This window comes from Babylonia areolata, chromosome 18, assembly GCF_041734735.1.
Source record: "Babylonia areolata isolate BAREFJ2019XMU chromosome 18, ASM4173473v1, whole genome shotgun sequence".
Lineage (NCBI taxonomy): Eukaryota > Metazoa > Mollusca > Gastropoda > Neogastropoda > Buccinidae > Babylonia > Babylonia areolata.
This window is the reverse complement of record NC_134893.1, coordinates 33,193,265-33,209,901: the sequence shown is the minus strand read 5'-3', so window position 1 is coordinate 33,209,901 and position 16,637 is coordinate 33,193,265. Positions and strand designations below refer to the sequence as shown.

Sequence of the window (16,637 nt, the reverse complement as noted above, 5' to 3'; positions counted from 1 at the left end):
CAGATCAAAGTGCCAAGTTTAGAGAATACAAAAAATATAAATATAACAGTAAATGCAGTTCGCATATAATTAGGCTTCATTTTTTATATTTTTTTGCGCCCATCCCAGAGGTGCAATATTGTTTTAAACAAAATGATTGGAAAGAACTGAATTTTTCCTATTTTTATGCCACTTTGGTGTCAACTGACAAAGTATTTGCAGAGAAAATGTCAATGTTAAAGTTTACCACGGACACACAGACACATGGACACACACACACACACACACACACACACAGACAACCGAACACCGGGTTAAAACATAGACTCACTTTGTTTACACAAGTGAGTCAAAAAGGTACATTTTGTAAAATCACGACAGAATACACAAGTGAGTCAAAAAGGTACATTTTGTAAAGTCACGACAGAATACTGACGAAAACTTCAGTGAATAACAACTTCTCACAGCTACCAGAGTTTTCACTGTCAATCTTGATTCCAATGAAGACAGACAGACAGGGACCTGGACCAGGATGCATAATAATAATAATGAATAATAATAATAATAATAATAAAGTGCATTTTAAGACGCTTATCCCCTTGGAGAGCTCTAAGCGCCATTACAATTTTTTAAGAAGGCAAGAATATTTACACACTTATCCACAAAACTATGCTCACCCACACACAAGTATATATATCTACACTTATCAACAAAAAAAGTATGCATATATATCTATATATATATATCTATATATATATATATATATAAAACATTAAAAGGTTTCAGCATGAGTGATTTTTGCAGAGCTACGTTTACCTAGTAGCGTTAAGATTGCACCAAAGTCTATGGAATTAGTAACATCAAGTCAGGAACGTTCTTAATTCTAAGCAAACTTACCGCTGCAAAGATCGCTCAAGCAACCCAGCCCCCGCCATTTTCTCACCCCTTCTTTGTTCAGGCAGCCAGTGGCACCCCCAAAGTCGCCAGGCTCAACGATGATGACCTTGACCCCGAACTGCTTCATCTCCATACGGGTGATCTCTGAGAAGGTCTCTCCGGCATATTTGGTGAGGTTGTAGGCGGCACTCACTGGTGTGGAGAGCTGGCCTTTGATGCTGGTGATGTTGACGATACGGCCTGATTAAAAAAAAAGAAGAAAAAAAAAGGAAAGCCCTGTGTATGTTACTTCTGAACTGTGTAAAAACGCACTGCACGTGCTCTTCAGTTCTGTGTATGAAATATGTCTGCGTGATACACCTGTTAACTCAAAGAGACAGACAACAATGTCAGTGAGACATTCATACACAGACAGAAACAGACATACATACGCACAATGCATGCACACACACACATACACATATACGCGCGCGCACACGCACACACACACACAGTGTGGCACTGACCCCTGGCCTGCCTGAGCAGAGGGAGGAAGGCCCGGGTGGTCCTGACCATGCCAAAGATGTTGATGTTGGCCACCATCAGGTACTGCCTCATCGTCGTCAGCTCCACCTCCCCCACAAAGTTGTGACCCGCATTGTTCACCAACCCCCACAGACCTGAACACATAAACCACGCAGTTTGGCAAAGATTTCCCGACTTCTTTTGTGGGCTGCAACGTCCTCGTTCACTCGTACACATGTAAGAGAGGGCTTTTTCGGGATGCCCGCTTTCTAATCGGACTTCGGACTTCTTACCAGTAGGTCACCACTACATGATGTAAAATTCCTTTCATGATGATGATGACGATGAGGGAAATGATGATGATGATGTTGTTGTCGAGTGTGTCAGGTCAGGGGCTAAGCCCTTGCTACTGGTACCATGTAACCCAGTACTACCTGCCGCATGTGAAGTCTCCCAACGACGGACCAGGCGGAGGAGGAAACCTTTCCCAACGGCTGTGAAGGCGGAAGAGGATGACCAAAGGGCAGGGGGAGCTCTTATCCTTGGCTGGAAATCCCCCTTGGAGAAGGAGCTCCGAAGAAAAAAACCTGCACCTGCCGAGGCCGTCCTACACGTGGCAGTATCTGCACATCCACCGCCTCCCTATCACCAAGGACGTGCTGCAGCAGCAAATCCAAGTACCTCTCCAAGAAATTCCTGCATCAACTGATGTAGAAGAGGTATGGAGCACCTTTAGAGATGCTGTATACACAGCAGCAGCTGACACACTCAGCTTTGTACGGAGGAGCCACAAAGACTGGTTTGACGAGAACGACTCTGGAATCTCCAAGCTCCTGAACACACTGCATATACGGCATCAGGATCACATTTCCGATAAAGACTGCCAGAGGAAGGAGAACCAGTTCTTGCAAACCAAGCAACTTGTACAGAAGAGGCTGCGTGAGATGAAGAACACCTGGTGGGAGAGAAAGTCCGAAGAGCTTCAGTCCGCTGCTGATGCTCACGACATGAAGACCTTCCATGATGGTCTCTGAGCTGTGTTTGGGCCGAGAGTCACAGGATCAACCCCTGTCCGAGCCTTGGACCAGACCACCCTCCTGACAGGCAAGAAAGACATCCTTGCCCGCTGGGCAGAGCACTTCAACACCCTCCTCAACAGGGACTCGTCCGTATCAGACGAGGCAATTGCAGCCCTCCCACAGCTACCAGTCAGTGACTTGCTAGCTGCCCCTCCCACCAAGGTCGAGACCCAGAAGGGCCTGAAGCTGACAACGTCAGGAAAAGCACCAGGAGCGGATGGAATCCAGGCTGACATCTACAAGTATGGAGGCGAGGTGCTGACAGACAAGCTGACCGCCCTGTTCCAGTTTATCTGGGAGAGAGGGGAGGTCCCACAGGATTTCAGGGATGCTTCTATTGTCCACATTTACAAACGGAAGGGAGACAAAACATCCTGCGATAACCACCATGGAATCTCTCTCCTCTGCATCGCCGGCAAAATCTTCGCCCGCATCATACTGAACAGACTGGTTGACCATGTATCCAACACAGTCATCCTTGAAGCACAGTGTGGCTTCCGCTCAGGCAGGGGAACATGTGACATGCTGTTTGCCGTACGCCAGATGCAAGAGAAGTGCCGTGACCAGAACAAGGAGCTCCACATGGTCTTTGTAGACCTGACTAAGGCCTCCGACATGGTGAACCGCCGTGGGCTGTGGAAGATCCTCTTAAAGTTCGGCTGCCCAGAGAGCCTAATCCAGCTGATTGCGTCTTTCCATGATGGCATGCAGGCGAGAGTACAGGAAAATACTGACATGTCGGATTCGTTCCCTGTGGTAAATGGAGTGAAGCAGGGCTGCGTCCTGGCACCCACACTGTTCTCCATCCTCTTCTCTGCCATGCTGATTGACGCCTTCCAAGACTGTGACTGGGGCATCTACATTCAGTTTCGCACAGATGGCAAACTTTTCAACTGGCGGCGACTCCACGCCAGGTCCAGGGTGTTTGAGGCACTGTTGAGAGAATTCCTCTTCGCTGATGACTGCGCACTTGCTGCACACACCCATGAGGACATGCAGTTCATTATGCACAGGCTCTCAACCTACTGCAGACGCTTTGGACTCACCATCAGCCTCAGCAAGACCGAGTCCATGTACCAACCAGCTAGCTCACAGAACGCCAGTGCCTCCCCCCCACCTGCAATGAAGATCAATGACACAGAGATCAGGTCAGTCGACAAGTTTTGCTACCAGGGCAGCACCCTATGCAGCAACGGAGCCCTTGATACAGAAGTGACGCTGCGCATCGCCAAGGCCAGCTCCGCCTTTGGCAGACTCAACAACAGGCTGTGGAACAACAAAGGCATCAGGCTCAGCACCAAGATGAAAACCTACAGAGCTGTTGTGCTGACCACCTTGTTGTACTGCTGTACATGGACGACGTATCGCCGTCACATTCAACAACTTGAGCAGTTTCACCAGAGATGCCTACAAAAGATCCTCGGCATAAAGTGGCAAGACAGGGTCTCCATCCTCCAGGGCCTAGAGCGGAGCAGCCTGCCCAGCATCGAAAGCCTGCTGATCCAGTGCCAGCTACGCTGGACAGGACACGTTGTCCGCATGACACAGCAGGATCCCGAAGATGCTTTTGTATGGCCAGCTGAAGGAAGGCCACCGTGAACGTAGATAACCCTGCAAGCGCTTCAAGGACACCTTGAAGACAAACCTCAAAGCCTGTGACATAGACATCGCTTCCTGGGAAACTGATGCCCTTGACCGCTCTCGCTGGAGGATGGTGTGCTCTAGTGGCATAAAGACGTCTGAAAACAAGAGAACGCTGGCCATTAAGGAGAAGCGTGAGCAAAGGAAGCAGGGCTCAACTTCTGGAGACGTTTTCCCTTGCAACACCTGTGGGATGTGCTGCGCATCCATAATCAGCCTCTTCTCCCATATGAGGACACACACCGACAGATAAGCCTGCCTGCCTACTCATCCGTCGGACCGACGGGAGACTCCATCATCTGTTGTTGTTGATCAGCAGGTCACCACTACATGATGTAAAATTCCTTTCATGATAATGGTAATGATGAGGGAAATGATGATGATGATGTCGTTGTTGATCAGTAGGTCACCACTACAACATACATGCTGTTTACGAACCTGAATCTTTGCACATCTCCTTAACCTGACGCAGACACTGCGCCACGCTGTCATCAGAGCTGACGTCAAGAGGCAGCACTGTCATCCGGTCGGATTTGACGTCACGCAGAGTTTGAGCGCCCTCTCCGTCAGGCCGGTAGACTGTAGCGATGACGTGGCATCCTTGCTCGAAGAGAGCTTTGGCCAGATCATGACCGAATCCTTGAAAGACAGACACAAGAATTCTTTATTTTCTCTTTGCTGATAAAAAAGGGACAACACAATATGAGTAATAAATCCATCTGCAGTTAGATAAACCCAGAGAACAACACAGAATTTGATCATGTGCCCATGTTTCAATAAGAACAATTATTCATTGATGAATATGCAAAACGCAGTAGAAATTCAGCTCATAATTATAATACATGTTAAATCGAGCAAATAGCCTATCCATTTAAAGTAAATGAGTAGAAAGAGACTGTAAGTAAATGCTAATATATTTTTTTTAATTGTGTGTGTGTGTGTGTGTGTGTGTGTGTGTGTGTGTGACTTGTTTTTCAGGAGGGTTTCCTTCTTTCATCTTTTTTGTTGTTGTGTTTTTTTGTGTTTGTTTTGACTTGAAGGCAGTTACATAGAGGTTTGCCTGTAAAATTTTAATGTCCACTGTCTACCAATTCACATGCAAGAAACAAAACACAAGTTGAAGGCTTGATATTTTTTTTAATGTAAACATTTGTTGTTAGTTGTGTTGCTGTGTTTTGTTGTTGCTGTTTTTTTTTTCAAACGCGTTTTTCAACTTATCTCTGCGCAGATTTTTCTGCACTGTTGGGAAAAACGAACATAAATGAACAAATCTGAGGATATCTGTAGAAATTCTGAAGAATGAGTATTAATGTGCATCATCATCATCATCATCATTATAAAATGTCTACCAGTGTCACAGCCAGTGACCAGCATGGTCTTGTCCTGCAGGGACACACTGCCCGCCACATTATTATTATTATTATCATCATCATGAACTATGTACCGCTGTCACATCCAGTGACCAGCACGGTCCTGTCCTCCAGGGACACACTGCCCGCCGCTCTCTTCCGCTGCCGGCAGTACAGGGGGTAGAGGAGGAGCAAGGCCGTCACACACAGCAGGGTGGGGGTGGTGAGGGCGGAGTACAGGGCCACCACCCCCAATCCCACCATCCCCGCCTGCAGGGCGTACACTAGTTCCCAGGACGTCATCACTACCTGTGGACATCATCATCAGAACGCAAAAAAATATATATATGAACCGGAAATTCCCGATGGTGTCATCACCTCTTTCGCACACCAGGAACTAAAAAATTAAACAGGACTTCTGATCAGCTTTGCCGGAACGCAGGCCCAATCCCGCGACCGCCAGAAATGACGTCAGTTGGTGATGGCGTTCAACAATGCGGCACCCCAACGACCAAACCAGGTTCCGAGACCAGTGACAGTCTGGGAAAGGCGATGTTACGAAAATGCCGAGTACCCAGTTCGCGAAACTGGGTACCCTGCTCGCGAAATTGTATGAGGCCATTTACATTATGCAAGACGTAAGTAAATTTACTTTTTGGGCTCGAGAGATTACGTCAGTTCGTCACTAGGATCCACTGTCGACAGATGGTATACGAAGGCGCACTGTATTGCTGGGTTAAAAAGATTGGAAATATGTGAAGAAGCAAACAAGGGGGCTGAAGAAAGAAAGGAAAAAATCCTATAGAAAAATACACAATTGAGTAGATTATCTCAAATGGATTGAGTTGATTGTCTCAAGTTTTATCAGTTTTGTGTGTGACTCTCTCTCTTCCTCTCTCTCACCCTCTCCTCTCTCCCCCCTCTCTCTCCCCCTCTTTCCTCTCTCTGTCCCCCCTCTCTCTCCCTCCTCTCCCTCTCTCTCCCTCCCCAGCCCATCAAGGTTTGTTTGCAATGATGATGATGATGAATTTTGTTTAAAATCCCTGGTGTCACGCATACTGGTGATTGCAGACATTTGAGTGTTATCACTTAGGACAGGAGGGGGAGGGGGATGAATGGTGAGATGGGGGAACCGGGTAGTTGGGGGTAGTGGAGTTCGAAATGATTATCTGAGTACAATTACAGAAAATTACTTAACGGACTTCGTGAAAGAGAAGTCGCTTGTAATGAGGCACTCGATGCATGATCACGGTCTTGGCCGTCAGAGAGTTAATGTGTGGAGTGTAACAACTAATTGGTTGTGCCATGATGGTCAAGTTGTTTCGATGGGGGTTGTTTTGGTAGTCAAGTTGGGTTTGTTTGTGTTGTGGGGTCGTGTGTGTTGTTTGGTAGTGGGTTGTCATTTGTATTTGTTCTTCTTTCGGGGTTGTCGTTGTTGTTTGAGAGGTTGTTTGTTGTTATGAGGGGGTTGTGGTGGTAAGGTCTGTGGGGTTGTTTATTGTTGTCCTGTGATGATTATCTTTGAGTGTTGTGTGTGTGTTGTATTAGGGTTGAACTGGGTTTTTGTGAATGATTTTAGGAGTTGGTGGTGGTGGTTGTGGTTGATTGTTTTGTAAGGGTTGTCAAGTAATTCGTTTTTGTTACTGTGTCTTTTGTGTGGGTGTTGTAGTTGGTGGTGGTGGTGGTTTTGCTGTTGTTGTAGGGTTAGCGGCAAAGGAGGCACTGAAGAGTCCAACGAAAGGGAGATCGGCAAGCACCGCCACCAGTCCCATCCCCACTCCCCCACACCCCCCTGCAGCGCCGCCAGGGACCTCACCCACCAACCGCTGGACGTGTGTCTGGTGCTGTACCGTGGGTTCCCGGAATCGGAACGTCGCCGAGTGCACGCCCCGTCAGTTTGTACCCTCCCCCACCCCTGTCCCCCTCGCCCGCCAACCCGCTGTACCCTCCCCTCACCACTCCCACCACCCCGCCCGTCCCGGGCCATCATATCACCGACCAAGCAATGGTTAACCAGAATCGTGGCTGTCTGTGTCAGCAATTGTCGGTTCGTGCTCCATAACACCAACTGTAGATAATTTCGTACTCAGTGATGAAAAGTGCGGATTACACACTGCACGTGTGTCATAATATCTCACATGCTCGCATTCCAAAACGCTGTGCAAAATTGCCGGTTCCCGAATTTAGAAGACTATAACTGAGGATTAAAGAGTGTGTAACCTACTCAATATCGTGCAGTAGTCGATTTGGGTACGTTAGCTAGGTTTTGGGCAGAAAAACAAAATCGGAGTGGCTCACAAATGGCGGAATGAACACAATGTAAAAACTTTTCAAGCAGATATTAAATCAGGTATACTATGTTTATTTTTAGGTGTGTTGATAAAAAGATTAACATACTTAATTGCAGAATCAAAGGATTAAATGCTTTTGGGATAAAAAAACAAAAACAAAAACAAACAAACCGTGCAGAACATAATACTTTTCTTGTTTGATTAAGATAATTTGAAACTAGATCTGGCGCGAATAGATGGGGACATTTTGTTTCTGTTTCGTCACGTTTTTTTTTGCATTTTGTTAATTAGCATTGGTGCAGTGGAAAAACTAAGGATGCACAGCTTGTTGGAGGTGTTTCGGCTACAGCTAGAGCCATTTGTTGATATTCTTGGGTCTGGTATTATTGTGGGCTGTTTAGGTACGTGTTTCAATGAGTAAAAGTGGTTGAAGCAAACGTTGCTCAAAACTCTGAATTCAGTACTATTGAACTTGAAGGCTGATAACAGATTTTTGTTAGCAATAATTATATTGTTCTCATCATGGTCAATGATGACTGGGATTGTGTGATGTTTAATGTTTTGTTTTTGTTATGGATGATTGAATGGTTAATTGACTTGTGTGGTTGAATAATTCTGTTGTACTACAGAATTGCTTCACAAGGGGTTTGTGTGGTTGGATGCAAAAGTATTGTCTGGTATGTGCAATGTTTCGTAGATTACGAGAGATGGTGTTATTGTTGTTAGTAGAGGTGAAGCTTAGTTGTAATCTGTTTGAAAATGGCTGGGCTGTCTCTGTCACTATATGAATTAGGAGCCCTAAAGAGGTGTCTCCGAATTCTGAGTCATGGTACAATGGCTTGATGGGATAAGCTTTACTCTTTCTTTTATTAATTCAGTAAAAAACATACAAAATTCTCTTTTCCCATTGTGTTAAAAGTGTGCATTGATGTCTATGGTGCACCCATTCCATGGGACATAAGTTGCACTCTAGAAGAAAAGACTCATAGTTAGTCCTTGTAGAAGTATGAGGGCAAGCATTAAAATTATCTCTCATAATCACTGGAATCGTGACTGTTAAAAGCTGCACAATATGCCTGCAAAGTATGTGATTGTAATAGTGTGTTTGTTGTTTAAACTGAATGTTATGATCAGATATATATATATATATATATATATATATATATATATATATATTGTGAGTAATTCAGGGTAATTCTGTTTTTGTTTGCAATGTTGAGGTTGTGAAATTGTAATTTTGAAGAGAGATTGTCTTATGTACTGTATGTCTGATTGTTACGTAAAACTAAAACTCTGTTTTGAACGTAATTATATTTTATTGTGATGGTGTAGGTTAAGTAAAACATTGTTCTCTGTGTGTGTTGGTTACAGTGTCTGCGCGCTCCCGTTCCCAACTGTCTTCACTGTCATCACTTCCCGTCCCTTGTTTTTTGTGTGTGTGTCCTCCGTCCTATTCGTAAAATGTAGCCAAAAGTTTTCGTATTAAGAGTAAAAATAATATCTACCTGTAATCTTATATTTATTTTGTTTCAAAAGAAAGAAGAATAACTGAAATAAAATTGCAAAAATTCAAATCTTTTTTTGTTTTGTTTTGTTTTTTGTTTTGTCAAATTGAGCGAGATATCGTTATCTTTGATCAATGTGAAATCAGGAAAACTCTCTTCACACATGATTTTGGTTGGTGGGGGTTACAAGTGTAACAAACAGCTGACCTATGGGTTGATAGCGGTAATCATTGTTGCTTACATTGTTATCAGCAACACTTTGCAGAAGCAGAGCCCAGCAAAACGAGGGCAACAAACCACGTCAGTTCTACCCGACGAAGAAAGTTGGCAGAATGGTTTAGACGCTCATCAGCTGGCCAATACAGTGTCCGTGAGGGGCTGGGTTCGATTCCCACGAGTCTCGCCTTTTCTTCCACGTTTGACTGGAAAAACCAAACCGAGCGTCTAGTCTTTTGGATGAGACGGTAAACCGAGGTCCGAAGTGCAGCACACACATGGTGCACTGAGAAAACACCCACGGCAACAAGAGGGCTGATCTTCTGGCAGATTCTGTAGAAGAAATTCACTCTGATAGGTGCACACATATATGTGCATACACTCAACTGAGTAACTTGAAAGGTATGACTAAGCGCTTTGGGGGTTATGCTGCTCAGTGGTCACGGTCAGAGCAGATGTGCACACACACACACACACACATATATATATATATATATATATATGTGTGTGTGTGTGTGTGTGTGTGCCGTGTGCATGCGGTGTGGGTGTGTGTGTATGTGTTCTATGAAATGCGTTTTGTTTTAATCTAACCCATATTTACTTCATAGCTTTTATAATCTTTAGTGTGCTTTTGCACTCATATGAACACACTGGATGTTTTCCATTGTCAGATAGCGGTTGATAGGTTTTTTTTTTTTAAGGCATGTTTGTAGTCAACTACGATGTAAGGCGCTTTGAGCAGCATTGGTGCTGGATATCGCGCCATAGAAAAACTATGTATTATTATTATTATTATGTGGTCTAGCGTATATGGATTTGCCCAAACTGAACGCAATGACACCTCCTTGAGATACTGAAACTGAAATTCTACTCTTTGTGGCCGAATGAGAGGGCGTCTCCTCAAAATCATGGTTTGAGTGTGCGTCCTATAGTTGCCTCGGCCTTTGTGTCAAACTCGTCTGAGAACTGAAGGTGCTTTAACTCTCTCCATACGAACGGCGAAAGAGACGACGTTAACAGCGTTTCACCCCAGTTGCCATCATCAAAATATTGCAAGCGGAAGGCTCTTATACTGAAGAGGTGAATGTTGACAAAGAATACCACAATTCTGACGACGGAAGCTAAAGGTTGGGTCATTCAGACACCCACTGGACATCCGAGGGGTCTGTGTAGAGGAGAAGAGAGGACTGGCCGTACTGAGTGAGGTTTAAGCATACTTCACAGCTCGCATCATTCTGTCCGAAAGGTGCGGCGGAGCTATTATTCATTTATGGTCTTCAGTTGCTTGAATTCAGTAATAAATTCTTTATGGGATTACCTGTTGTATGACACAGTATAAAGTACACGACAATATCGCACACTCAAACCATAATACTTAAGTGGGGCCGCCGGCCACCAGAGTTGGGCAGAACTCAAACTTCAACATACTACCGTAGACAACTGAATCTCTTTCAGTCTTTCAGTTTTACTAGGTCATGTTAAGAATATCTCACCAAGCATTGAGATATAGGTATGATAGGCTTCATAAGCGGCATTTAAGAGTCACTGGCTGTGAATATCTCACCCAGCAAAACAAGGCCATAAAGCCGCAGGGTTCGAGCTTTGAACATCTCACGGCGGCTTAGTAAAGCAGTAGAATGTCGAGCGAACTGAAACCGCAACATCTGTGCCGGGAGTGAATGCATGCATTTTAGTGTTGCTGCAAAGAATGCAAATGCACAGAACAATCTTGGCCAGGAGCCGGCATGGTGACCCACTTTAAGCACAGATTTTCCTCAGTACCTTTTAATCCTGCCGCCGTGTGCTAAACGCCTGTCTCTCATCACCCACCCACACACAATATATATATATATATATATATATATATATATAATTTATATATATTATATACTATCTATCCAGTATATATATATATATATATATATATATATATATATATATATATATATGTGTGTGTGTGTGTGTGTAAAACAATCGAAAACAGCTTTACAATTTCCGTGCACCTTACCCTTCACAGTGAGGGTGGGGGAGATGATGGAGTTTCGTCTAAAATCACAAATGTGGACAGACATTAAGCAAAAGAACATGAACACCCACACCCACACGGAAAAAGAGAGGGGGGAGGAGAGAGAGAGAGAGAGAGAGAGAGAGAGAGAGCTTGAAGCATTTTTATGACAACGTGAGATAATTGTACAGATATTTTTCCATGCGATAAACAGACCGACAGGCAGACAGTGAGATGAAGGCGTCAGTAGACAGAGTGAGAGGGAAAGGGGGAGGAAGGAGAGCAGTGAGAGGGAGGGGTGCAAACAGAGAGAGAGAGAGAGGGAGACAGAGACAGAGGCTGGCAGATGGAGAGGCAGACAAAAACAGACCAAGATGGAGAGATAAAAAAGAACACACACACACACACACATGATTATATGTATATACTGCACGCAGGAAAAAAATCAGTGCAAAAAAATGGGTCGTGGCGCTGTAGTGTAGCGACTGGACGCGCTCTCCCTGGGGAGAGAGGCCCGAATTTCATACACAGAAATCTGTTATCATAAAAAGAAATACAAATGTGTGTGTGTGTGTGTGTGTGTGTGTGTATGCCAATATATAACAAGCGAAAACAGCTTTACAACTCCCACCTTACCCTTCACACAAGCCACACCACAAAAAGGCCAACTCCAAATGCCCCTCTTTTCCAGTGTCGGCTCCAAAACACGGAAATGTGCGGACTATCCTTGCAACAATAGTTAAAAAAAAAAAAAAAATGTATTACGCACCCAAATCTTTAACACAGCCGCTGTTCACACTGTGTAAATACTTTTTGTTTACTTGCTTGCTCGAAGGCTTTCATGCTCAGCAGCTGAAGATTTGCCTGCTGCAAGAGGAATTACGGGACCGAGGCCGCTGCGCACAAGGCAATTGCTGCACAAACAACAGGCGCTTGACAATGTATTGCTTTTCGCATTCGCAGAGACTCGAAAACGGAGATCGAGCATACTATAGGCAAATATACATGTATCCGTGCACGAAACATGCATTCACACACACTAAGGCACGCGCATATGCTGTGCCCACACACAGAGCCACATACTAGTACGCACACACGAACGGGGGTGAGGGGGTTGGGGGGAGGGGGGGGATACTGAGACAGCTTCAGGAAAGCATGGCGCCAACTTCTGGACATCCGTCGGGACGGAAGACGAAAAGGCCGGCATCCATGTTCAGTTCAGTCAGGAACCTCGGAGTTGTCCTTGACAAAACACTGTCCATGCAAAAATGTATCAGTCAGACATGTCAATCCTGCTACTGTCAATTGCGGCGCATCAGTTCCATCCAGAAATATCTGTTCATTAACGACTTGTCGTTTCTCTCATTCTCTCTCGCCTTGACTACTGTAACTCTCTATTGTCTGGTTTGCCTGCTTCATCCATTCAGTCCCTTCAGCGCATACAAAACTCTGCTGCCCGACTCGTCCTCAGAAAGAAAAGATCTGAGCACATCACTCCTCTTTTGCAACATCTCCACTGGCTCCCTGTCTCACACAGAATAAAGTACAAGATCAGGACTCTATTTTACAAATGTATTCACAAATCAGCCCCTTCCTATCTCTGTGGCTGCCTTCCTCTCTACACTCCATCTCGCTCACTACGATCAGCTTCGGATCCACTCTGTTTACGCATACACAGATTCAAGCTCTTGACTGTTGGCCGCCGTTCTTTCTCTGTCTCTGGACCTTGCAATTGGAATGAACTTCCTCTTTCGCTTCGTCAAGTCTCCACACTCAGCTCTTTCAAGTCTGGCCTTAATACCCACCTCTTCCCAAAATAGCCCCCCTTCCCTGCCTCTTCCTTGTCTTCAGTTTCTCCAGTTTTAGAGTTATGCATGCGTGTGAATGACTGGTGCGAAAGCGTTTTGATTTGTCTCTGCACAAGATTCAGCGCTATATAAATACCATTATTATTATTATTATAGCTGGACAGAGCGGCGCAGGTCACTATCTTCAGACTGCGAACGGGACACTGTCAGCTCCTCTCCCACCTCTACCGTCTGAAGATATCAAATACTGACCAGTGCCCTTGTGGCACAGGCCCACAGACCCCCTCCTGCAGTCCTGCCCCACCTTCGACGCACTGAGACGCCAGGCATGGCCCAGCCCGGTGGAGATCCAAGAGCAACTGTAGGGACCGGTGGGGTCCCTGTGACGGACCGCAGACTTCGCTGTCCTGACCGGACTGAAAATCTAGCGTGGCCGGGGAACGCGGAAGAAGAAGAAGAATGTGCCTTTCACCTCTATCTGACTCCTGGCCACAGGTGGGATATCTGCGTGAACGTCTCTTCGCCAGGTGTTTCTGGTCATTCTGACTTTGCTGTCTTCCCTTGGGGGTACCGTGTCAGGCACCTAGCTGGTGCATGATGCTTGACGCTTGTTTTGGGACACCGGCGTGTGGCCCCCGGCAATCCACGGTCATACATGTTACATATCTGTCTGAGTGTGTATGTGTGCGAGCCTGAAATCTGATTGAATGACACAGGAAACTGAATGATGAGCGCCCAATGGCAGCCGTCAGTCGGCTCTACTCTGGTAGGCAGCCTGTTGTGCAAATGACGCCAAGTTTGTAAAGCGCTTAGAGCTTGGTCTCCGACCGAGGATAGGCGCTATATAAGTAAGGATTCTTCTCAGACTGCTTGCGTGCGCGCGTCAGTGTGACGCATGTCAGTCAATGTGTGTGTGTGTGTGTGTGTGTGTGTGTGATCTTCAGTTTAATGTCTATTCACTGTAAGTGTTATTAGACAGAAGGCATGTGTGTGTGTGTGTGTGTGTGTGTGTGTGTGTGTGTGTAGGTATATTGCATTGCGGAGTTATAATGCGTTGCCACGGTGATGCGTTGCGTTATATCGCGATGAATTTGCGTTGCGGAATCTATTGTATTTCTTTTGTTGTGTTTCTTTCTTATCACAACAGATTTCACGGCGTGAAATTCGGGCACCTCTTCAAGGTGGAACGTGCCGACCCGGTGCAGCGCCACCTATTGAGAGAAATAAAATAATGAACCTGCGTGCTTGTTTTGCCCGGTTCGCTGTCGGTAGATTTCTACCAAATTTGGCCAGGGACATGTTTGTTGTCGTGTATACCTTTACGTGCACTCACTAAATGCCGCACATGGTAGATCCGTTTATCGTGTTGATTATGGTGACGTTAACGACGACGACTCGACGGTGACTGATGTTGTTGATAACGGATGATGACGATGACATTTACCAAGTCCGATTTGGATATCGATATTGACCATTAACCAACTGAAAACGGAAAATGTTAATACAGTTCTAACCAACATGACATGTGCCTAGTAGTAAATGACATGTTTGTTCGTCAGTACCATACGAACCTAAATGGCCTCAAATCACTCTCGTTATCTCGAACTAAAAACTGGCTTTATCTTCATGTTCCACTGAGATGAGACTAAAAGAAAAGACAATGTGATTTATCACATTTGATTATAATACATAAAAAAATAAAAAAAAGTTTGTGGGTTGAGCGCGCCTGTTGATCAGTACATGTTGGAAGAGAAAAGAATTCTAATTGCTTTTTGTTCAATAGAAGGTGCAGATTTTGTGATAGAATTAGTAAAATCACACACACACACACACGCACACACACACATTTATATATATATATATTTTTAAAATAGTTTTAGATAACGTGTGACCGATCATTTCAAAGGGAATTAGCCTGACTCTGCAATGTTTAGAACCATGTATTTCAGTGGGGCCTTTGATTCCGTCTCAGTATGTGCGCAACCAGCGAGTCCACCCTTTCTGCTGAAATCACGACAGACTTCGAGTTATTCAAGAACATAACTATGTTGTCAAAACAGTTTATCCGGTGGTGATACGATCATAAAGTGTTCAGACAAAAATATGAAGAAAATATATTGTTCGGCAGTGTCGAGACAGAACAAGTATTGAGAAGGATTTAAAAAAACAAAACAAACGGATCACAAGTTTTAAAAGCTGAACATTTCAGTTCATCGTAACCCCCTCCCCCCCACTCCCTATAAAAAAAAACAACAACAAAAAACCACCACCACCACCACCACAAAAAAAAGAAAGAAAAAAAAGCAACACCAAAACTTGCAAAAACTCGCTATAGCTTAATTAGTGAATCAAGATCAGGTACTTGGTACACTAACTTCTGGGGTTGTATTTCATTAATATGCAGATACGGAGAATGTCTGTGCATACTTTCATTACGATTAGAAATTTTTGATGTCAAGAAGGCGTCACGTCACAAGTAAGCGTGGAAGTGTTGGTGAATTTTCAAAATGTTAGCGACAGTCTGAATCTTGGATTTATTTACAGACTTCGCAGTTGTTGTATGTAGGCAGAAGTAGGTTTAGAGATTGCCATGAACAGCTTTCTGTTGTCACATTCTAAGTTATGTATCGTGTTAGAGAACAGGTGAGACAAAAAGAAAGAGAGACAGAGTGGGGGATGGAGGGGCGGGTGCAGCGGCACGCATGCTTGCGACGGACCCGGCCTCACCCCTCCCACATACACGCACGCGAGCGTACACACACACCGGCAAACACACACACACACACACACACAACGGCACGCACGCGCGTATTCTCGCCGTAGAGAGAGAGAGGGGAGGTGAAGTATTATAATAGTGTATCCGTCTTTATCATGTTTGTCGCCTCGCTACTATCAATGGTGAAAAGTCGTAAGCTTAGTGTACCATAAAATCCCGTGAATACAGAGCAGGTCAATGCTTTTTAACAGAACCGCCAACACAGCGGTACACACACACACACACACACACACACACACACACACACACACACACGCCCGCACAGGCACACGCCATCGTAACTTCTTTCTTTTTTCTTTTTCTCTTGCATCGAATGTTATACTGAACGTATTCAACGTAGCGGGTTACTGATAATATAACACCACACTATACAATAAACAATCTCGGAGCGCTACATGGACAATTTTCAAGGTGCAAAGTTATGCGTCTTCATCGCCTAACTTCAGTGTTACGCCGATTAACTTACCGTCTTGAATTATACTGAATCAAGTCAAGCGTTCTGAATAAAACTTTTTATTCTTTCTTTTAGAGAAAAAGGTGTTGTTGTTTTTTTAAACCTAAAATATACAAACATTGAAAATTAACAC

At 44.7% G+C, this 16,637-nt stretch overlaps 1 protein-coding gene across 3 annotated transcripts in view; it reads right to left on the bottom strand.

Moving 5' to 3' along the window:
* LOC143292687 (D-beta-hydroxybutyrate dehydrogenase, mitochondrial-like) overlaps positions 1 to 16,637 on the bottom strand; it is a 28,961-nt gene that overhangs the window by 6,088 nt on the left and 6,236 nt on the right. The window contains exons 1-5 of one of the 3 annotated variants that reach the window (XM_076603194.1): positions 12,236 to 12,344; positions 5,545 to 5,758; positions 4,539 to 4,739; positions 1,383 to 1,535; positions 923 to 1,116 (exon numbers count right to left, since the gene is read on the bottom strand). In XM_076603194.1, the coding sequence (XP_076459309.1) occupies positions 923 to 1,116; positions 1,383 to 1,535; positions 4,539 to 4,739; positions 5,545 to 5,752 (756 nt within the window). In that variant the 5' untranslated portion in view covers positions 5,753 to 5,758; positions 12,236 to 12,344. Of the gene's footprint in view, positions 1 to 922; positions 1,117 to 1,382; positions 1,536 to 4,538; positions 4,740 to 5,544; positions 5,759 to 12,102; positions 12,345 to 16,637 lie in introns of those variants that run through there. The other 2 variants (XM_076603193.1, XM_076603192.1) reach the window with 2 other exon arrangements.